This window comes from Lithobates pipiens, unplaced genomic scaffold (genome assembly GCF_037356315.1).
Source record: "Lithobates pipiens isolate NorthernLeopardFrog02 unplaced genomic scaffold, aLitPip1_a1.2 Scaffold_18, whole genome shotgun sequence".
Lineage (NCBI taxonomy): Eukaryota > Metazoa > Chordata > Amphibia > Anura > Ranidae > Lithobates > Lithobates pipiens.
The window spans coordinates 186,567,985-186,588,865 of NW_027507758.1; the positions used below are offsets into that span (position 1 = coordinate 186,567,985).

The 20,881-nt window shown below is 42.9% G+C and overlaps 1 protein-coding gene across 1 annotated transcript in view; it reads left to right on the plus strand.

The window, feature by feature from the left end:
• Positions 1-20,881, plus strand: part of CRIM1 (cysteine rich transmembrane BMP regulator 1) — a 1,166,729-nt gene that overhangs the window by 959,917 nt on the left and 185,931 nt on the right. Inside the window, exon 10 of the mRNA XM_077486443.1 lies at positions 8,881-9,002. Coding sequence (XP_077342569.1) covers positions 8,881-9,002 — 122 coding nt within the window. The remainder of the gene's footprint in view (positions 1-8,880; positions 9,003-20,881) is intronic.

Here is a 20,881-nt window from a genome sequence, read left to right on the forward strand (position 1 = left end):
AGTCTACCCCAAATCCCTCCTCCCAATGAAGGGACACCCTCACACCTAACATTTTGCCTTTATCTGGGTCACATATATCCCATAAGTGTGGGTTAAATTAATGGTTTAAAATGGTTACAAAACAGCGTGCCAAACTGTCCTTGTGCAGATTTTAGTTTATTTGAGAGAAGAAAGCGGTGACCTCACCGCTTTCTTCTCTCAAATAAACTAAAATTTGCACAAGGACAGTCGCATACCGTAGGGTATCTCGACAACCTTCTTCTGAAAGATTCATCTTGCTTACAGTTATCTGCATATTCTTCAGATACTTCAGACTTTTGGTTGGGTAATCAACTTCCAAAATGTCTTTCTTCTAGAAAACAAACTGGTCTCTCTCAAATTTTACACTCGGATCTTAAGATCAAAAAAATGCCCCTCTGTGAGAATTCCAGACCCCATGGTTGCCTCCTTTTGAGGCTGTTCCGTTTGCCAAATTCAATTCAAGGCATCCCCCAACACAAAATCTTGTTGGCATGGAGCAAATATGTTTCCTCTCTTAACCTGCCTATGCTCCTATCCAACAAAGCAAAGAACTCACTAGCTTGGTGTATTTTCCAGTCTCGACAATGGGAAGTTGTTTTTACCATACTACTGGAAGGTGATAACAGATGCCGGTCTCCCAGGCTGGGTAGAAGTGTTTAAATCTCTCATAGTACAGTGAACATGATCACCCAAGAAAACCAAGCTCCCCATCAACATCTTGGAACTCAAGAGCAAAAAAAATGGCTTTGCACCACTGGACCTCACAGAAGCAGGCCAGATATGCTGTCTCAAGGCCCCCCATTCACATTCTGCTTCTGTCACTGGCTGTGAAGGCACGGTTGTTGAGGCCCAGGTTTGTGAGATAGAGGGATCTCTAAATCTGTCAGTTGCACATTGCCAAAAGCAAGGAAAACCACTCCCAGAATAATTAACATTCACAACCAGAGAACTTTCTTTGCCTGGTGTGAACACAGGCCTTTCTACCTTTCGGGACAGTTTTCGGCCTTGTTCATTCTCTTTCCAGCCTCTGATTTTGCTTTCCTTTGTAAATAGTTTTATTGAAGGTGTGTCTGAGCTCAAACCACCATAATTGCACCCGGTGCTTTCTTGGGACCTCAATTTGATAATCTCTGCCCTGCAGAAACCACCCTTTCCACCCATCGAGTACTCTCCTGGGATGATCTCTCCTGCAAGGTAACCACCTTGGTCGCTATTACGTCTGTCAACTGTGTTTCTGCGTTAGTGATTCACTCTTATAAAGAATGATTCCTCATTCTATACAAGGACAAAGTAGTCTTGCACCCAAGAACCCGATTTCAACCTAAGGTGATATCAGCCTTCCACCTCAATGAAGACATCACCCTACCTTCTTGGTGCCCTGCTCCAAATCAACCAAAGGAGATTGGTCTTCACTGTCTGGATGTGTTTAGAGCCATCAGTGTCTACTTAAAAGTTGCAGCTTCTGTTAGGAGGACAGACTTCCTATTTCTGCTAGCCTCAGGAATTCGAGAGGGGTATTGTGCCTCATAATTCACTATCGTTAGGTGGATAAGACAACTTATCTCAAGAACTTACACCCTAAAAAAATGAAGCACCTCCTGCACAAATATGTGCTCACTTAACCAGGCCAGCAGAAGTTTCTTGGGCATTCTAACATCAAGATGGTTTCCCAGCTTTGTAAGGCCATCATCTGGTCTTCTGTTCATACATTTTTAAGTTCTAACAGATGGATGTCCAGTCTTCTACAGATGCAGCTTTCAGCTGCAAGATTCATGTAGCAGCACTTTGAGTTGAGCCTGCTGGCCCTTGTTGTTGTTGGGTCCGTCGATACAGTTTGGTTTGCTTATTGTGGCCCATCCTCCTTATAAATTGCTTGGGAAGGTCTCAGGATCTATAAATACTAAGCTTGTTTCCTGTACCATATGATTAAGATAGAGAATTTTTGACTTACATTTCATATCTTGGAGTACGGTACAGAACACAGGCAAACTTCCCCTCATGGGTTTTACAGGGATAATGTTAAAGAGGGACTTCCATGTGTGTCCTCAAAAGCTTTGCCAGTTTCCAGTCACCTTAAAGTACCAGCCTCTGCAGTAACCCAGGGTCTTTGAATAGCAAGCCTGTGTCCTGTACTGGATTCCAAGATATGACATTTACAGGCAAGTCAAAATGCCTTCTTTGACTTGCAACATTTGCATATTAGCTATTTTTGTGTCAAAACTAAGGCTAATGCAGGAATATAAATGTATACTTTCATACCGGGAGCTCTGTGAGGTGCGACCTCTTACATGCCGCTCTTGGCCACGCGCCCAGTCATACATTTTTTTATTATTTCAATATTATTTTCTAGGCCATGTGTAAGCCGAGAGAGTGGGCATGTGTCTTGAGTAAATATTTGCTCTTTTCACTAAGCTGATTTTCGCACTGTCAATCCACAATTAACATTATATTAATTCCCATGTAAAAGAATCAAATATGTGAGAATTATTTGACTTCACATTGTGATTGCATCTATTGTCCGAGAAGACAATTAGCCTCTTGTTCTCAGTTTTCATCTTTCCAAAGTTATTATTTAAATCAATCAAGACTAATTATTTTTAATGTTCTAGAGTAAATTGATCATTCCTTTAAAGCGTATCTATGGTCAAAATGTAAAACATATTTATTTCTACATTTTGAATTCTTTGTAGCCTACTCCATTTAATCAAAATAGTCTTGACATTTGTGAACTTGCTTACTAAGATCTCCATAGATTTACTTTCTTAAATTTTGTAACATGTATTCATGCCCTGTTTATAGGCTTTGCTGTCTCATACATTTCATAGACTGCCTTCTGAATTTCAGTGGTGCTGAGAGGAGTTTCAGGAGCCAGAAGTCAGTAGAGGAAAAACATAACCTGGGATATGTAGTCTTTAGAAAGTGACAGCAAAAAGCAGGAAACCTGGAAGTTGTGGAAAGAGAGGGCTACCAGACAGGCAACACATTTAACATAAAAGGAGATTTTTTTTTTTTAAGTGAGCTTATACTGGATCGTTGGATATCTTTTTTTTGATAAACAATTATCCACATCACTTACTCTACTGTAAGGACTCGTGCACACTGGACATTTTTGGACATTTTTACAGCTGCTGTTTTTGGCTTCAGACATTTTTTCTACAGCCAATAAACTCTCCAGCATGTTATCCTATTTGTCCATGCATATATAGGCTTTTATCAACTGTTTTTGGCTGGGGCATCTTTTGGCTGTAAAAAACCCCCCAAAACTAGTGGGTTCCAAGAGGAGTTTTTCAGCTGTAAAAACACTCTAACATAAAGTTAGAGTTTTAAAGTTTTTGATCCCATTGAAAAAAAAAAAAAAACGCTTAACCACTTGCTGACCGCTGCATGCCGACATACTGTATGTCCCCTTTAAGAGTCGGGGATAGCAGGCGCGCATGCCCGCCGCATGCTTCGTGACCATGCTTGTGGGACCGGACTCTGCCGGTCTCCCGGCAATCGTGTCACGGAGCATCAGAAGGGGTACGCGCCTGCATAAACAAGGCACTTACCCATTCTGGCTTGTGTCATGACAGAGATCACCGCTCCCTATCATCGGGAGCGGTGATCGCTGTCATGTGACTTGACGCCCATCCCCCCCACAGTTAGAATCACTCCCAACCCCTTCATCGCCCCCTAGTGGTCACTGCCAGTGTCATTTACACAGTAATGAATGCATTTTTATAGCACCAAACGCTGTATAAATGACAGTTGACCCAAAATAGTGTCAAAAGTGCCGAGTCCACCATAATTTTGCAGTCCCGAAAAAAAAATTCAGTTTGCCGTCATTACTCATAAAAAATAAAAATGCCATAAAACTATCCCCTATTTTGTAGATGCTATAACTATTACGCAAACCAATCAATATACGCTTTTTGTGATTTTTTTTTTTTTTTTTATTACCAAAAATATGGTATAAGAATGCATACTGGCCTAAACTGAGGGAAAACATTTTTTTTTATATATTTTTGGGGGATATTTATTATAGCAAAAAGTAAAAATAATGCGTTTTTTTCAAAATTGTCACGCTTTTTTATTTATAGGGCTAAAAATAAAAACCACAGAAGTGATCAAATACCACCAAAAGAAAGCTCTATTCGTGGGAAAAAAAGGACGTCAATTTTGTTTGGGTGCCATGTCGCACAACCGTGCAATTGTCAGTTAAAATGACGCAGTGCTGAATCGCAAAAAAATGCTCTGGTCAGGAAGGGGGTAAAATCTTCCGGGGCTGAAGAGGTTAAAAACGCAAAAAAATACTATTGCAAAAAAATGTAAAAAACTCACTGCAAAGCTACTGCAGTTTTTAGAACCTTATTATAACATTCAGTGTGCATGAGGCCTAAGGGTATAACAACCTTGTAGCAGAGAGTTAAAGGGATTAGCAGATAGTTACAGTGTTTATGCATTTAAGTTTTGGTGTGCGGTGTATAATATTGCATTGGATAATATAAATTACCACTGAAGCTGACAATTCAAGCTAAGAAGGACTACATCGATCCGCACGAGACAAAATACCAAGGATTAATTCATATATACAAACTTGCATTCACATGTGAAGAATGTGTCTGCTGAAAACCTACATACAGTAATACCTTGGATTGCGAGTAACACATTTATCAAGCGTTTTGCAATACAAGCTATTCCTTTTTTTTTTTTTTTTTTTTTTTTAGTTCCTGACTCTGTTTGCGAGCAAAACAAGCAGGATTCAAGCCTCTGTCGTATGCAATACCGCATTTGGCCAGAGGAGTGGGGTAGCGCCGTGAAATTCGAAGCCACTCGGAAACACTCTGTTCCAGAGGGTTTCCGAGCCTATCCGAGTGGTTCAAAGCTGTTTCTGAGTGTTTCCGAGTGTTCCTGCCCCCCCCCCCCCCCACCTCTGACCACATGCAGTACTACGTACAATAGAAGTCACTGTGGACTTAATTATCTGAGTTCCCAGTGACTTCTATGGGGAAACTTGCTTTGATATACGCGTGCTTTGGATTACAAGCATTCCCCTGAACAAATTCTGCTCATAATCCAAAGTACCACTGTATATGTAAAAACAATTGGTTTCTTTATATTCCATGTATATGCATTTACCCTATAACTCTCTTGTGTTTTTTCCTGTTGAAAAGCAAAAAAAAACCCATTGAAAAGAAGTTGAAGATTCTTCACTGGCCGCAAATTCTGCAAAAAGTCATCCACTCTGCAGTCAAACCACAAATCACCTAAAATTTCTGTGACCTAGGAACCTAAGAAAGATCCTTATGTTAATAGATATGTTTTTGATCATTTTTTGACATTGCCTCTTAAAAATGTAAACTATGAATCACTGGCTGCATTAGTGGAATAATGAAAAGTAACCTGCTAGGTACTCTAGCTGTGAAATAGCTATATAAACAGGTTCAGAAATGTATATTGTTTTGTAATAATGTAAAACTGAAGTTCCAGTTGCTGGTTCCTCATATGGGAAATAAAACATAGCCTGAACGGATCAGACAGAAGAGAGTTTTTATCTTGTTACAGAAATGTTATCACTTACTTGGCACTTAGTGTTATTGAGAGTCATTCTGAAGCTGTGACAGGTATGCAAAGACAGATGACTCTACAGAGTCTAAACACTGCCATTGGACGACCAATAACTCGCCAACTAGTAACGATTTGCAAACTGGTTAACCACTTGCTTACTGGGCACTTAAACCCCCCTCAGTCCTAGACCAATTTTCAGCTTTCAGCGCTGATGCACTTTGAATGACAATTGCGCGGGCATATAACACTGTACCCAAATGAAATTTTTATCATTTTTTTCCCACAAATAGAGATTTCTTTTGGTGGTATTTAATTACAGCTGGGAGTTTTATTTTTTGCTAAACAAACAAAAAAAGATGCAAAAAAAAAAAAATCATGTTTAATAGTTTGTTATAAAATTTAGCAAACCGGTCATTTTTCTCCTTCATTGAAGTGCGCTGATGAGGCGGCACTGATAGGCTGCACTGGTGGGCACTAATAGGCTGCATTGGTGGGCACTGATAGGCTGCATTGGTGGGCACTGATGGGCTGCACTGGTGGGCACTGATAGGCATAGTTAAGGCGGCACTAATAGGCACAGATAAGGCGGCACCGATGGGCACAGATAAGGTGGCACTGATGGGCTAAGATGGGCACAGATAAGATGGCACGGATGGGTGGCACGGATGGGTGGCACTAAGGGGCACTGATAGGTACCACTGATAGATGGGACTGATGGGCACTGATAGGTGGCACTGATAGGTGGCTCTGATAGGTGGCACTGCTGGGCGGCACTGATGGGCACTGGTAGATGACACTGATGGGCACGGATATGTGGCACTGGGGTGCAGCACCTTTGTTGAGGCAGATTGTGGGCACTGCTGGGTGGCACTGTGGGCACTGCTGGGTGGCACTGACGGGGGTCACTTATTTTTTTATTATGCTTAGTGATGAGGGGGCAGGTGGGCACTGGCAGGGCTGGCCGTGATCGGGACTGATGTCCCGATCACGGCCGCCGGTGATCGGCTCTTTTTTTTTTCTCCTCGCGCTGTCAGCGCGAGGAGGAATAATAGCCGATTACCGGCTCCATTATATCACATGATCAGCTGTCATTGGCTGACAGCTGATCACGTGATAAGGGGTCGGGATCGACCCCTTGCTCGGATCGGTGATCAGGCGAGTCTCATAGACTCGCCGATCACAGAGCGCGCCGCACGCGCCCCTCAGGGGGCACGCAGGCCGCTCGTGCACAGGACTACGTCAATAGACGTAGTCCCGGCAAAGGAGATCTCCGCTGTAGCCGTCATTCGGCTATAGCGCGGGTATCAAGTGGTTAAACAATACAATGCATCATAATTGTGCATAATAATATATCATGGTCAAGATTTTACGGTTCGTTTTTAGATAAACGACAGCAAGCTCAGACCAATTCATATGCTTGCAAGAAAGCATATACAGAGAATAATATGTATATTCTTTCTTCCAGGATAATAATTTGATAATTAGATATTGCATTTGCTAGAATGTATCTGGAAATATTAACCATTGCTAGTACTTCTCATGGTATGTTTTGCAGTGTATAATTTTTCATTTCCAATTGTTTACATGGGCATCAGCTTGTATTAGAACTGTGTGTACAGCAAGCTTTTTCAAAGCAATTGTAAAGTTTTCTGCAAGAGTTGAACAGGTTATTAAATTTTGTTAAAGAGATTTTCAGTTCCAGTTTAGGAATATTGAGCATAGATCTTAAAGGAAGGTGCTGGTTGTCTCTCTAAGTAAGTTGCTAGCAGACTTTTAACAAGCTGTAAATAGTACTGAAGCTTGCAAGCATCTTGTTTAAGGTGATAGCTGGTTCTCCCATTAAGGTCTATGTTTAACATCCTTAAACTGTAGCTGAACATTACTTTAACTGCTTGCCGACCGCCTCACACCGCTATACGTCAGCAGAAGGGCTCGTACAGGCAAACTAATTTACCTGTACGTTGCCCTTTAAGAGGTGGCCTGCGGACGCGCGCCCACGGCAAGCCCCGTGAGTCGGGTCCCACGGACTCAATGTCCGTGGGAATACCTGGGATCGTCTCACGGAGCGGAGGAACGGGGGCATGAGAGGGTGGTGACATAATTAGGGGGCGAGGTCACTGAACGAATCACCCGGTGAGTGCGCCCCATGCCAATATAAGTCGTTGCGCACCGCGTACCCAGCATTACAGGGCGAGAGCGTCGTGTCAACATCGGAAGAAGGGAAGAAGGCGATGGAGAAGACCAGGCCACCGCTAGCAAAAGAGTGGGCATAAGATAGCGGCGTAGCCTAGCAGAAAATACCAGAGAGCGCGAAGAAGAGGACGGAGATTGTAGACAAGAAGGAAGAGACCCCCGGAGCTGCCCAATAAAATACTTTAAAAATCTGTGTAGTGTGTTTTACTTTTGACATGTTTCAATACTCATTCACATAGGGTGAGGGCCGGGATCTGGGGGCATCCTTATTAAAGGGCCTCCCAGATTCCAATGAGGCCCCCGCCTGCAGACCCCGACAACCAATGGCCAGGGTTGTCGGGAAGATGCCCTTGTCCTAATCAACATGAGGACAAGGTGCTTTGGGGTGGGGGGCCCAGAGCCCCCCCTGCCCCCAAGCACCTACCCCCCATGTTGAGGGCATGCAGCCTGGTACGGTTCAGGAGGGGAGGCACTCGCTCATCCCCACCCCCTTTCCTGTCCGGCCAGGCTGCTTGCTCGGATAAGGGTCTGGTATGGATTTTTGGGGGGACCCCATGCCGTATTCTAGCCAATAAGGGTTCCCCTTCCACACCAGACCAAATGGTCTGGTATCATCCGAGGAAGGGAACCCCACGCCAATTTTTTTTTCGTTTTGCCAGGGTTCCCCTTCATCCTCAGCACACAAGTTGCACCGCAAGTTGGATCACGATGATCGGACTTCTGGTGCGACTTCTATTCAAATCAATGGGCTCCCATAGGGAACCATTGATTTTGAATAGAGGCAGAGAAACGCCGAACGAGGATTAATGCTCTTTTTACAGCATTAACTTCTCATTTAATACCTTTTACCGGTGTCTTGCGTTTCCTGTACTGCTCTTGAATGCAATTTTATGGCATTCAGAAAACAGCCCATAAACTCCACTGCTGATAAACGTCAAACAACGTCCATGTGTGCATGGACACATAGGATAAAATAGAGTGGAGTTCATGGGCTTTTAAAAAAAAAACGCCCAAACTCCAAAAAAATGGCTGTTTATGAGCTCCAGTGTGCATGGAGCCTTATATTGTGGCATAGCGTAAACAATCCTCTAGATAACCTATATTAAATTTGTTGTCTAGGAAGAACAAGCATGGATGTGAAATCTGTCGTTGTAAGAAGTGCCCTGATGTACCATGCAGCAAGATATGTCCAAATGGCTTTGAGCAGGATAATCAAGGATGTCTTATCTGCAAATGTAGAGGTAAGTTTAGACTTTCATCTAGAGTTTTAGACTGCCCCCCTCTTGTCCCCAAACCCCATCAGAGAGAAGATATGTTCATCAGAGACAGTTTTACAGCTCTTTTAATGCTACTTAATGTCATTTTATAACAGCGTAGCTCTATTTATGAGTGCTTTGTTTCCTGCTTGCAGCCATTTTATTTTTAATTACTGGAGTCTCGTGAAGGAGTAGGCAATGACTTTTTAATGAGCAGATAACAGAGTCAAATGAGCCAATTGTTTCTAAGCTTATTTCAATACACTTTATTTTTAAATTATTAATCAATTCAAATATGTTGTTTACGTGTACGACACTGTAGGAAATTTAAAAATGTCATATTTGTGACTGGAATGTGTGTTTTGAATGCTTAAGAAATTTTAAAGGAACATGGCAAACCCCATGCTAATTTACATGGGGTAGCATCAAGTGATAATAAACCCAAATTTTTTTGTTTTTGTTTTTTCTTGTCAAATTTGCTTATTGAATTCTAACAATTAGTATACATAAGTACAAATGTGGCAGCAAAAGAAAAGATCACATATATGGTAATAATATTGAGTTGTGGTTCCAACATAAACTTAAAGTAGTTTAACAAAATTTTTTATAGCATGGATCTAACTACTCAAAAGCAGTGGCTGCTGGTGCTCAAATCTTTTTGGGGGGGCGCAATTTTTTTTTGAAAAAAATGAATTAATTGCAACCACTGTGCCCATCAAACGCTGCCACTGTGCCCATCAAATGCCACTGTGCCCATCAAATGCCAATGTGCCCATTAAACGCTACCACTGTGCCCATCAGAGTCCCTCCCAGGACACCTTGCTTGCTCCCCCCTCCCCCTCGGATGGATCGCAGGACACCCGCTCACAATCCCCCACGTAGATAGATCGCGGAACACCCAACTCACACCCCAACCCCCCCGCAGATGGATCGCGGGACTCCCTGCACAGGATGAAAGGTGCTTACTTGGTGTTCTCTTCTCTGGTGTCTCCTTTCCAACCTTATCTCCTTTCTCACAAAAGAAGATACATTTCAGAAACTAAAGCTTTTTAAACTGAGGATGTAAGGGTGCTGTCATCATTAAATTATAACTAAAGGCAAAACGAATTTTTTAGTTTTGGATAGAGTTTAAATGGATTAGAACCCCTGCCTGTTTTTTTTTTTCTTGCTGTCTGTTCCCCCATTGGGGAGATTTGCCCTCTCTATTTGTCCTGTTTACCATTATCATTGAAAGTAAAAGAAAATCCAAAATTTTGAGTTGTCCCCAGAAAAGCAATAGAGGGGGAATTTTCCAATGGAGACACTAGTTCTGGTAACCTGGGGGTCCCCAAGGAATTTCTTTAATTTGGAGGGATTTCCTCTTCCTTCCTTTTTGGCTATGGGGCAGTAAGTGAAGGTAAATCTCTGCAATTGGACAAAGATGGTGAACAAAAATCTGACACGGGTTATAAAATTGAAAAAGTTTTGCCCATAGTTCTACTTTAAAGGCTGTTTTCCAAAATTTCAACATGCCTGGCTTTGTCTGATTTCAGTTATTTTCAGTCATAGATCTGGAACATACGGTATCTCACAAAAGTGAGTACACCCCTCATTTTTTGTAAATATTTTATTATATCTTTTCATATGACAACACTGAAGAAATGACACTTTGCTAAAATGTAAAGTAGTGAGTGTACAGCTTGTATAACTGTAAAGTTGCTGTCCCCCTCACAAAAACTCACACACAGCCAGTAATGTCTAAACTGCTGGCAACAAAAGTGAGTACACTACTAAGTAAAAATGTCCAAATTGTGCCCAATTAGCCATTTTCCCTCCCCGTTGTCATGTGACTCAGTGTTACAGGATCTGAGGTGTGAATCGAGAGCAGGTGTGTTAAATTTGGTGTTATCGCTCTCTCTCCCTCATACTGGTCACTGGAAGTTCAACATGGCACCTATTGGCAAAGAACTCTGAGGATCTGGTAAAAAGAACTGTTGCTTTACATAAAGATGACTTAGGCTATAAGAAGATTGTCAAGACCCTGAAACTGAGCTGCAGCGTGGTGACCAAGACCATACAGTGGTTTAACAGGACAGGTTCTACTCAGAACAGGTCTCACCGTGGTTGACCAAAGAAGTTGAGTGCACGTGTTCAGCGTTATATCCAGAGGTTGTCTTTGGGAAATAAACGTATGAGTGCTGCCAGCATTGCTGCAGAGGTTGAAGGGGTGGAGGGGTCAGCGTGTCAGTGCTCAAACCATACGCCGCACACTACATTAAATTGGTCATGTGCCTGTCATCCCAGAAGGAAGCCTCTTCTAAAGATGATGCACAAGAAAGCCTGCAAACAGATTGCTGAAGACAAGCAGACTAAGGACATGGATTACTGGAATCATGTCCCATGATCTGATGAGCACAAGATAAACGTATTTGGGTTAGATGGTGTCAAGCGTGTGTGGCAGCAACCAGATGAAGAGTACAAAGACAAGTGTGTCTTGCCTACATTCAAGCATTGTGATGGGTGTGCCATGGTCTGGGGCTGCATGAGTGCTGCCGGGACTAAGGAACTACGGTTTATTGAGGGAACCATGAATGCCAACATGTACTGTGACATACTGAAGCAGAGCATGATCCTCTCCCGCTGGAGATTGGGCCGCAAGGCAGTATTCCAACATAACGACCCCAAACACACTTCCAGGACGACCACTGCCTTGCTAAAGAACCTGAAGGCAACGGTGATGGACTGGCCAGGCATGTCTCCAGGCCTAAACCCTATTGAGCATCTGTGAGGCATTCAGAAACTAAAGGTGGAGGAGTGCAGGGTCTCTAACATCCACCAGCTCTGTGATGTGATCATGGAGCAGTGGAATAGGACTCCAGTGGAAACCTGTAGAGCTCTGGTGAACTCCATGCCTATGAGGGTTAACGCAGTGCTGGAAAATAATGGTGGGCGCACAAAATATTGACACTTTGGACCCAATTTGGACATTTTTACTTAGGGGTGTACTCACTTTTGTTGCTAGTGGTTTAGACATAAATGTCTGCGTGTTGAGTTGTTTTGAGGGGACAGCACATTTACACTGTTATACAAGGTGTACAATCACTGCTTTACATTGTAGCAAAGTGCAATTTCTTCAGTGTTGTCACATGAAAAGATATAATAAAATAGTTACAAAAATGTGAGGGGTGTACTTACTTTTGTGAGATACTGTACATGCTGGAATTAAGTATCATAATTACTTATTGTTATGCTTGTTGTGGGTCAGCATCTCAGTCAACACTGAAGTCAAAGCATCAGAATGACAGCTAGGCAACTAACATTTTCAAAGTTGAGGTCAGCAATGGCAGTCTTCTGTAATCTCTAATGACCAATTCCCTTTAAGGATCTGTTGTCTGTAAGTGGTAAGGCAGCTACATAGAGAATTGAGTGCTGAAATAAAGTGTGTATGTGTGCACATCTCACATACGATAACATGCATTTATGGAGTTTAAATCATATTGTTTCATGTTCAGCATTTCTCATCCTTTGCGAGGGTGGTCGCTAGCACACATCAGAGTTCTTAGCATACATAAATGAAAAGGTAAATAGTGGCACTGAGTAATGCAGTGACTCATAAACAAGTATTACACACCCAGTGGGTGCTACTGTGCAAACATAGAAAGAAAGACCATATGCTTTGATAATAAAAAAATGCACAATGTTATCTCCGTGATAGATATTCAGTTGATAGACGACACCACACCACGTGATCAACACCATGTCTCCACTCAACAGTTGGATCTAAACTCACCAGCATTAATTGCCTCACACTCTCATGTTTGCTCAGGGTTATGATTTTCCCATCAAAAACGTTCCAAGTGTCCAGAGACCCAAAGGTATCTGCAATATGTGGAGAAAAATTTGTGTAATAACGTCAAACTAAATGTATTAAAAACACATGGCCTAATGGTAATGTACTTACAAGAAGGCAAAATAAAACTCCCAATGGTGGCATGTGCAGATGCCAGAGATACCTTGTCACAACGGACATAGGTTAAACACCAAATTTCACCTGATCAGCAAGTCAAAACACGCATTTTGTCATTGTGACTTCATCCTGGGATTGACTGTACGGCGCGGCAACCATAGTTACATAATCCTACATATGTAAATGACAGTGGGCATGATATATCTAGCATCTGCCACAGATATACATTGTACATATGAAAAACAAACTGTCGTGAACAGGTGTGACCAGATTGTGTGGACTGCAAAGAGGAAACCAAAACGCATGTAAAGTGAATAAGAATAATGTTTAAGATAAGTGATATAAATAAATAAACACCCCAAATACAAATAGTGCTCAACCAACAGAAACCCACAGATAATATATACAGCCAAAGGGAAGTACCAATATCAAACACATTAGCCAGGCCAGGGTCATACACAGGGGATCAGCAAATGAACAAGGGCAGGACAGGAGAGCGAGATAATGGATGTGATCAGTATTACAAGGGAACAGGAACACAGGAGGGACAGGATCAGGATAGGATCGGGTGCAGGCTCAGGTTACAGGGTTCAGGATACAGGTCGCAGGGTACGGGTCAGGGCGCAAGGAAGAAAGATACCAAGGCAAGCATGTGAGGGCTTGCCGGGTATTTATGGGACTGCCAGTGATTGTCCTCATGTAACACCTGAGTGCAGGGAGTGTTGTCTGATCTATACTGCCAGGATCCATCTGCTGGTGGACATCAGTACTGTGGCCCAATGATGACATAACACCAGCAGGGAAAGACTCTCCAACAATTCCAAACTTCCAGGAGACGCCTGCTGTGGACCTCAGTACTGCACGCCAAATGATCTTACCAGTGGACAGGCCCTTTCCTGACACAAACATGATATCCATTACAGTCATCATGTCTTTTACACAGTAAGCAATACATAAACCCTAGCTGACTCGCGCTTGAGCTGGAAATGCATTGAAAGTGCGCGAGTCTTCTGCTTCCGTATACAGCGTATACAGAGACGCAAGCACTATGAACACTTGAATGGTGTTGGACCGGCTTCTGCTCTCCTCTGTAGCAGCCTCTTATATTTCTGCTGTACCTTACACTGACCATACTGGAAGTACTGCTTTTTAAGCTATTAAAAAACTTTATTACACTATCCATGCCTTTCTGTGGCTTTTCATGGAGGAGCCATCTTTGCAGATGATTTGGATGTGAGCTGGTTTTAAAAAGGATATATATACCATTTGCGCTTGGACTGAGATCTGGTTTATCTACGTAACAGCTGGCCTATGCTGTAAGATCTATGAAGGGGTACATCGGATGAAACCAGTAATCTCTTTACGACATGCCTGGTGGTCACTTGGTGGCTGATGTAATCTGGTGAGCGCTTTGATATACCACTTTGGGTGAAGCAACTTTGCACTTTAGTAATAACACGGTGATTGGAGTATAAAGATCCATTTATTTACATTATACAGCAATGTTTGATATTAATTTGGACTTTTATTCACTATAATATATTGGTTGTGCACCTTTGTTTAAATAATGATAATTTCGTTTTGACACTTTATATTTGTTGCACCCTTTATTGTTTAACTTCTGATTATTGCTTTACAAAAGTACCAAATCACAAAAATAAACATGATATGAAGTAACAATGAAGGCAACTGGAGCACCTAGAAATCTACAGTGGCAACTGGTCGGTACTTTATATCCAGGCGAAGTAAGCTAAAAGCCAGATGGCCTCTTACCAGATACAATGGACTCCAAATTATAGGGCTCAAGCTCGCCTGATATGCACAGTAATCAGCTGTGATGCTCCACCTGGTCCGTTCCAACTTCACGGTGCAGTAAATAAAGGGTAGCTTATTCCATAAAAATTTTCTTAAGCACAGGGAAGAAATATGATACAAAGACACAGCTACCAGTTTTCAGACTGCCAGCTGGTGCGTGGTGTCATCACAAGATTCTCTCCAACCGATGCATTTCCCTGTAACAAGCATCGACTGGGACTAGGCTGGGAAGACACCAGAGGTGCAAAACTCATCTGTTCCTCCCATGTGTCACACATACAACACTGTTTTTATGTGGCAAATATTTTTTAAAAACATATTAGACCAGGCCTCTTTTTCAGACTCGTTTTCAGGTGTTTACAAGTTAAAAACATTTTTTTTTGCTAGAAAATTATTTAGAACCCCAAACATTATACAGTACATTTTATTGTAACACCCTAGAGAATAAAATGGCGGTCATTGCAATACTTTTTGTCACACTTTTTTTGGAAAAAATTAACTTTTTTGAATAAAAAAATAAGAAAACAGTAAAGTTAGCCCAATTTTTTTTTTTTGAATGAATAACTTGTATATTGCTATATATGCAAGCTAAATTGCCTCAGGGTGCTTTTGCTGCCAGTGTCCGTCTGGGTTTTCAGAAGAGATGGGTCTTGACCTGAAGGCCAGATAGTTTTCCTCTGAGTGGATGTCCGCAGGTAGAGCATTCCATAACTGTGGTCCTTGTACTGCGAACCTTCGTTTGCCTTTTAATTTGTAACGGGTCTTGGGTATGTGGAGGAGGTTCTGGTTAGTTGACCGGAGAGTGCAACCTGAGGTGTAGTGCTTTATTTTGTTGCACAGGTATTGCGGTGCTTTTCTTTGTGCACATTTATGAGTGAGGCAGAGGGTCTTGAATGTAACTCAATGCTTCACAGCTAGCCAATGGAGGGTCCACATGGATGGGGTGATTGACTCACAATTTTTTTTTTTCATTTACCAGTCTGGCTGCTGTGTTCTGGATGGTTTGTAGATAGGAAATTTGATATTTTGAAAGTTCTAGGTAGAGGGAATTTGTGTAGTCAAGTCGGGAATTGATGATTGTTCCAACTACTGCTGCTGTATCTCCGGGATGAAGGGGATGAGTCTACCCAGGAGGCGAAGAAGGTAGTGGGATCTGCTGACTACTGATCCTATTTGTGCATCCATCGTCATGTTTGAGTCAAAGATGACTCTGAGGCTTTTGGCTTTAATGCTGGGGGTGATGAGTTGTCCAAGGATGGCGAGTGGTGTGGACATCGTGCCAGGGTTTTCGTTTCGGTTTGCATGAGATTCGTTGAGTTTAAGGGAGCTCTCCCTCATCCAATCATCGATCAACAGTTTTCCAGTGCCTGGTATTGCCCTTTTTTGTTGGTGATGCGTAGGTAGAGTTGGATGTCATCTGCATAGGAGTGATAAAGTAGATCCTGGTTGCTGATGATTTTGAGGAGTGGACGGAGATAGATGTTAGAGCACATGTGACAGGGGTGATCCTTGAGCGACTCCGCATGTAATTTTTTGTGCTTCCGAAGTGAACGTTGCCAGTTTCACTTTCTGAGATCGGTTTTCTATAAAGGATGCAAACCAGGGTAAGTCTGAGTCTGCAACTCCAGCTACTTCTGTGAGATGAGTAAGCAGGGTTTTGCTGTCTGCGTTGCATGCTGCAATGAGGTCCAGCAGCACCAGGAGACACGATTCTCCTTCATCTGCTGCTTCAAGGGTGTCATCCCAGGTTTTGAGGAGTGCAGTTTTGCTCCTGTGGCCAGGGCGGAAACCCGATTGTAGTGGGTCCAAGAGTTAATGGATGTCCAAATGGAGTTGTAGCTATTGTACTACTGCTTTCTCGATAATTTTGGAGAAGGTGTTGAGGCTTGTGACAGGTCTGCAGTCGTTTGAGTCTTTTGAGGTTAGGCTTCTTTAGTAGGGGTTTTATTGTGCCTTGCTTGAGGGAGGTTGGGACGATTCCTTCTTTAAATGACTGGTTTATGAGGTATGTTATGCTAGGTGCCAGGATGTCGGTATATTCTTTCAGAAGTTTTGTGGGAATGATGTCGTTTGGTGATGTGCTGTCTCAGAGGTTTCTGATGATGGTTTTGGTGGTGTCAATTGTCCTGTTTGATCAGGGTGTATTAATCTGGAGATAATTTTATTCAGTCTGGCCGCCAGTACCTTAGCTAGTATTTTTGCGTCCGTGCACAGAAGTGAGATAGGTCGGTAAGATTTAGTTTCCAACGGATCCTTCCCCTCCTTGTGCAGAACAATTATTGTTGTCTCCGTCATCGAGGTAGGCAATCTCCCTTCCTCCTTTGCCCTATTTAATACTCTGAGAAGCTCTGGAAGCAGTACTTTCCCATAATATTTATAGGTTTCCAATGGGAGACCGTCTGGTCCTGGGGACTTCTGATTAGCCATTGCTGTCACTGCAGCTTGGATTTCTTCTAATGTTAATGGGGCTTCCATTATCTCCCTCTCCTCATCAGTAAGGGAAGGAACTTTAATATTTCCAAAAAACTTATCCATCTCCTCGTCTCCCCTCATCCCCTGCGATCTGTACAATTTAGCATAGTATGATCTAAAAGTATCTATGATCACTGAGCTCTGAGTTGAGATTTCTCCCTTCTCTGTCCTGATCGCAGGGACAGTGGATGGCGAGGAGTTGGTCTTCGCTAAGTGTGCCAGCATCTTCCCGACACTTTCCCCCTCCTCGAACGCCACTTGTTTCTGGAACAATCTTTTGTTCTCGGCTTTCCTAATGATCATTGCTTTATATTTCTGCTGTGTATCTAACCATACCTTTTGTTTCTCTGGGGAGGGATTTACTATATATTCTCTTTCTGCTCCTATTAACTCCTTTTTAACTGTATTCTCCCATTCTCTAGATATTTTCTTAATTTTCGCTACCTGTTGAATAAGGATACCCCTGAGGTAGGCCTTTAATGCGTCCCATATCACTCCTCTCGCAGCGGTATCCTCATTGAGCTCTATGAACTCTTCTAGCTGGGATAGTACTTTGTTTGCATCTCCAATTATCTCAAGCCATACTGGATTCAGCTTCCATACTTTCGAAAGACTTCTCCCCTCTAGATTGACCGATACCGTCACCAATGAGTGATCCGACGCCCCCCTGGGTTGGTATACTATTTCCCTTACCACTTGGTTAGCTTCTTCGTTCCCCATCACTAAATCTATTCTTGAGAGTGAGGAGTAGGAGCTTGAAAAACACGAGTATTGTAGGAGGTCCGGATTCCGAACTCTCCACAAATCAGATAGTCCCCCTTCTTGCATAAACCTAGATAACCGACTCTCACCCTCCCTCTGCAAATGTGTCCCTGGAGGAAACCTATCCTGATTTTTATTTATAACCTCGTTAAAATCTCCCACTACTACCACTGGGATCCCAGGTTTATCTACTATAAATTCCATTAGATTATATAAAACATCCAATTTAAACCGGGGTGGGATGTAAATATTTGCAAGGACATACTCCCGACTTTCAATTACACAATGCAAAAATACATATCTCCCTTCTTTATCAATGCTGGCCTGCCGACAGTTAAACGCTACTTCTTTTCTTATCAACACCGCCACGCCTCTTGAATAAGAGGTGTGGACTGAATGGAACTGAGCCTGAAATTTCCTACTGTAGTTCTCCAACTTGGAGTCCTCAGTTAGGTGCGTCTCCTGTAGGCAGATCAGCCCGATATCACATTTTTAGAGGGCATCAAACACCGCTGCTTTTTTAACTGAAGTACCCATCCCTCGGACGTTCCAAGAGCCAATATTCATAACTCTAGCCTGCATACTTTTCCAAAAAAACAGTAATAAAAACAGGAAAAAGGAAATGTCTCGATATTATAATTGATCTCATAGGGATAATCTCTACACCCCCCACTAAAAAAAAATGAGAGATGTGAGGGAGCAAAAGGAGAGAGAGAAGCCTACTCGGGTAGAATTCCTAATATCTTTAAGTGTCCTTTTAAACATTGTAATACCATTCCGTCCTAAACTTCCCCTCTGTGAAAGAGAAAAGATAAGCTTTTCATATATTCCAAACATTATTTTTAATTTATCCTGTATTATTATACAATCTTCACCCCTTTCCTGTCCATTCTTTCCCCTTTTATTCCTTGTTCCTACCCCCCTCCCCTCCCTATACCCTTCTGGGTTACCCCTAGGGGCTTTTCCTGTGACCATTACAACCTCACCCATACCTTCAGACTCCCTTCTCTTTCCCACCCATTCACATACTACCTCATCCCCCCTCCCCCCCACCCCGACCCATCTCCCCTTGAGCCCAACCTGTGTCTCATTTTTTTTTTACCCTTCCTAATTTCATTCACATATACCATTATACTGTGTGTATCCCACCTCCCACCGATGCAAGTGTATGTACATTGTGCCCGTAATTCAAGTGCATTGTGCCCTCTATATCTCCCCGTCCAAACTCACCCCCCCCCAACAAAACAGGTCAGGGGAGAGGGGAGAGAGAGAGCGGGAGGGAGGAAGGACAGCAAATGGAGGGAAAAGAAAAAAACAAACTAAACGAGAGAAGAAAAAAAAAAAGAAAAAAAACACAGAGAAGAGGAGAAAGGGGGAGAGGGGGTTTTCCCTCCTTCCCCCTAACCCCTCACCTCCTCATCAACCGATCCCCCTTTTCCTCCACCCAAGCTGACACACCGGCTGGAGAATCAAAAAATAAAGTCTCTCCCAATGCTGCAACTCGTAACCGAGCTGGATACAGCAGAGCGTATGTAACATCTAGTTTCTGGAGTCTGCACTTGGTTTCAGCAAACTCTGCTCTGCGCTTCTGTAAGTCCGGCGAAAAATCTGAATAAAATGAAACTTTGGCCCCTTTGTAAGTGATACTACCCATTTCTCTGGCCTTTCGGAGCACAGCCGCTTTATCTTTGTAATTCAAAAATTTCAATAAGATGGATCTAGGCTGGCCCCCTCGGTTCAGGGTTCTAGCCGGGACTCTATGCGCCCTTTCTAATGCGAACTGTTGGGAAAAAGTCTCTCTTCCAAAGGTTTCAACAAGCTATTTTTCCAGAAAAATAATTGGGTCAGGGCCTTCACATTTTTCCGGGAGTCCTACCAGCCTCACATTGTCCCTCCGGAGCCTGTTCTCCATTTCATCCAATTTCCCTGCAAATTTCCCCGCAAATTTCCCCATCTGTATTTTTAGGTCTTTGACCTCTTGATTCAATGGGTATACCTCATCTTCAATCTGGGATATTCTCCCCTCTGCTGCTGTTATCCTATCAGCCGTGTTTTGAAGTTCTTGCCGCATCATGGCTAACTCCTCCTTAATGCCTCTTGTTTGTTCACATAGCTCTACTAGGGATTGTTTACACACGTTAACCGCCCCCAACACCTCCTTTAATGTGGGTTCTCCTTCTCCATTACTCGGAGGGCCCTGCATAAGCACTGTTTCAGATCTCCCGACAGCACCTGCCGTTTGTTTAGCTACGTTCTTTCCTCCTACCAGTCCTGGTTGCCCTTGGCTCTTTCTGTCTGTTGAGGTTTTTACTTGTGCTCCCTTAGTTGGCGTATGTTCAGGGGTATGCGCATACTTTTCTAGTTTTGCTGCTGCTGATGTCCCGTTGCCATGGCCTGGGAGCTCTTTTCCTTGTCTTTATCCTTAGCTGACCTTAAAGATTGCGTTCCAACATTCTCTTGACCTGTCAGCTCTTCCCCTCTCCTCCTTGCCGCCATGATTTTGATTCAGTATATAACCCAAAAAAAAAAGAAAAAAAAAGGGTACCTCTCTTCTCCTCCAGGGCAAGGGGGAGGGGAGGGGGTACTCAGGCCACAGCCTCCGCCACACCGTGAGGGTCCGCTGTAGCTATGTGGCCTCAAGAGACTCCAACAATTTCCACTGTCCAGCTAGAATCCCTCTCTCTTAATAACAAGAGCAACAGTAGCAAGTGCGGCAGTTTTTTCAATGCTTGATTAGATATTACTCATTTGTTAGCAGGTTAATACATGAAAGTTCACACCATATAAGTTACACTCCTCCACGCTCCTCCACAATTTCTATTTTCCCTTGTGAGCATTATAGGCAGCTGGCAATCATATTACGCTGGGT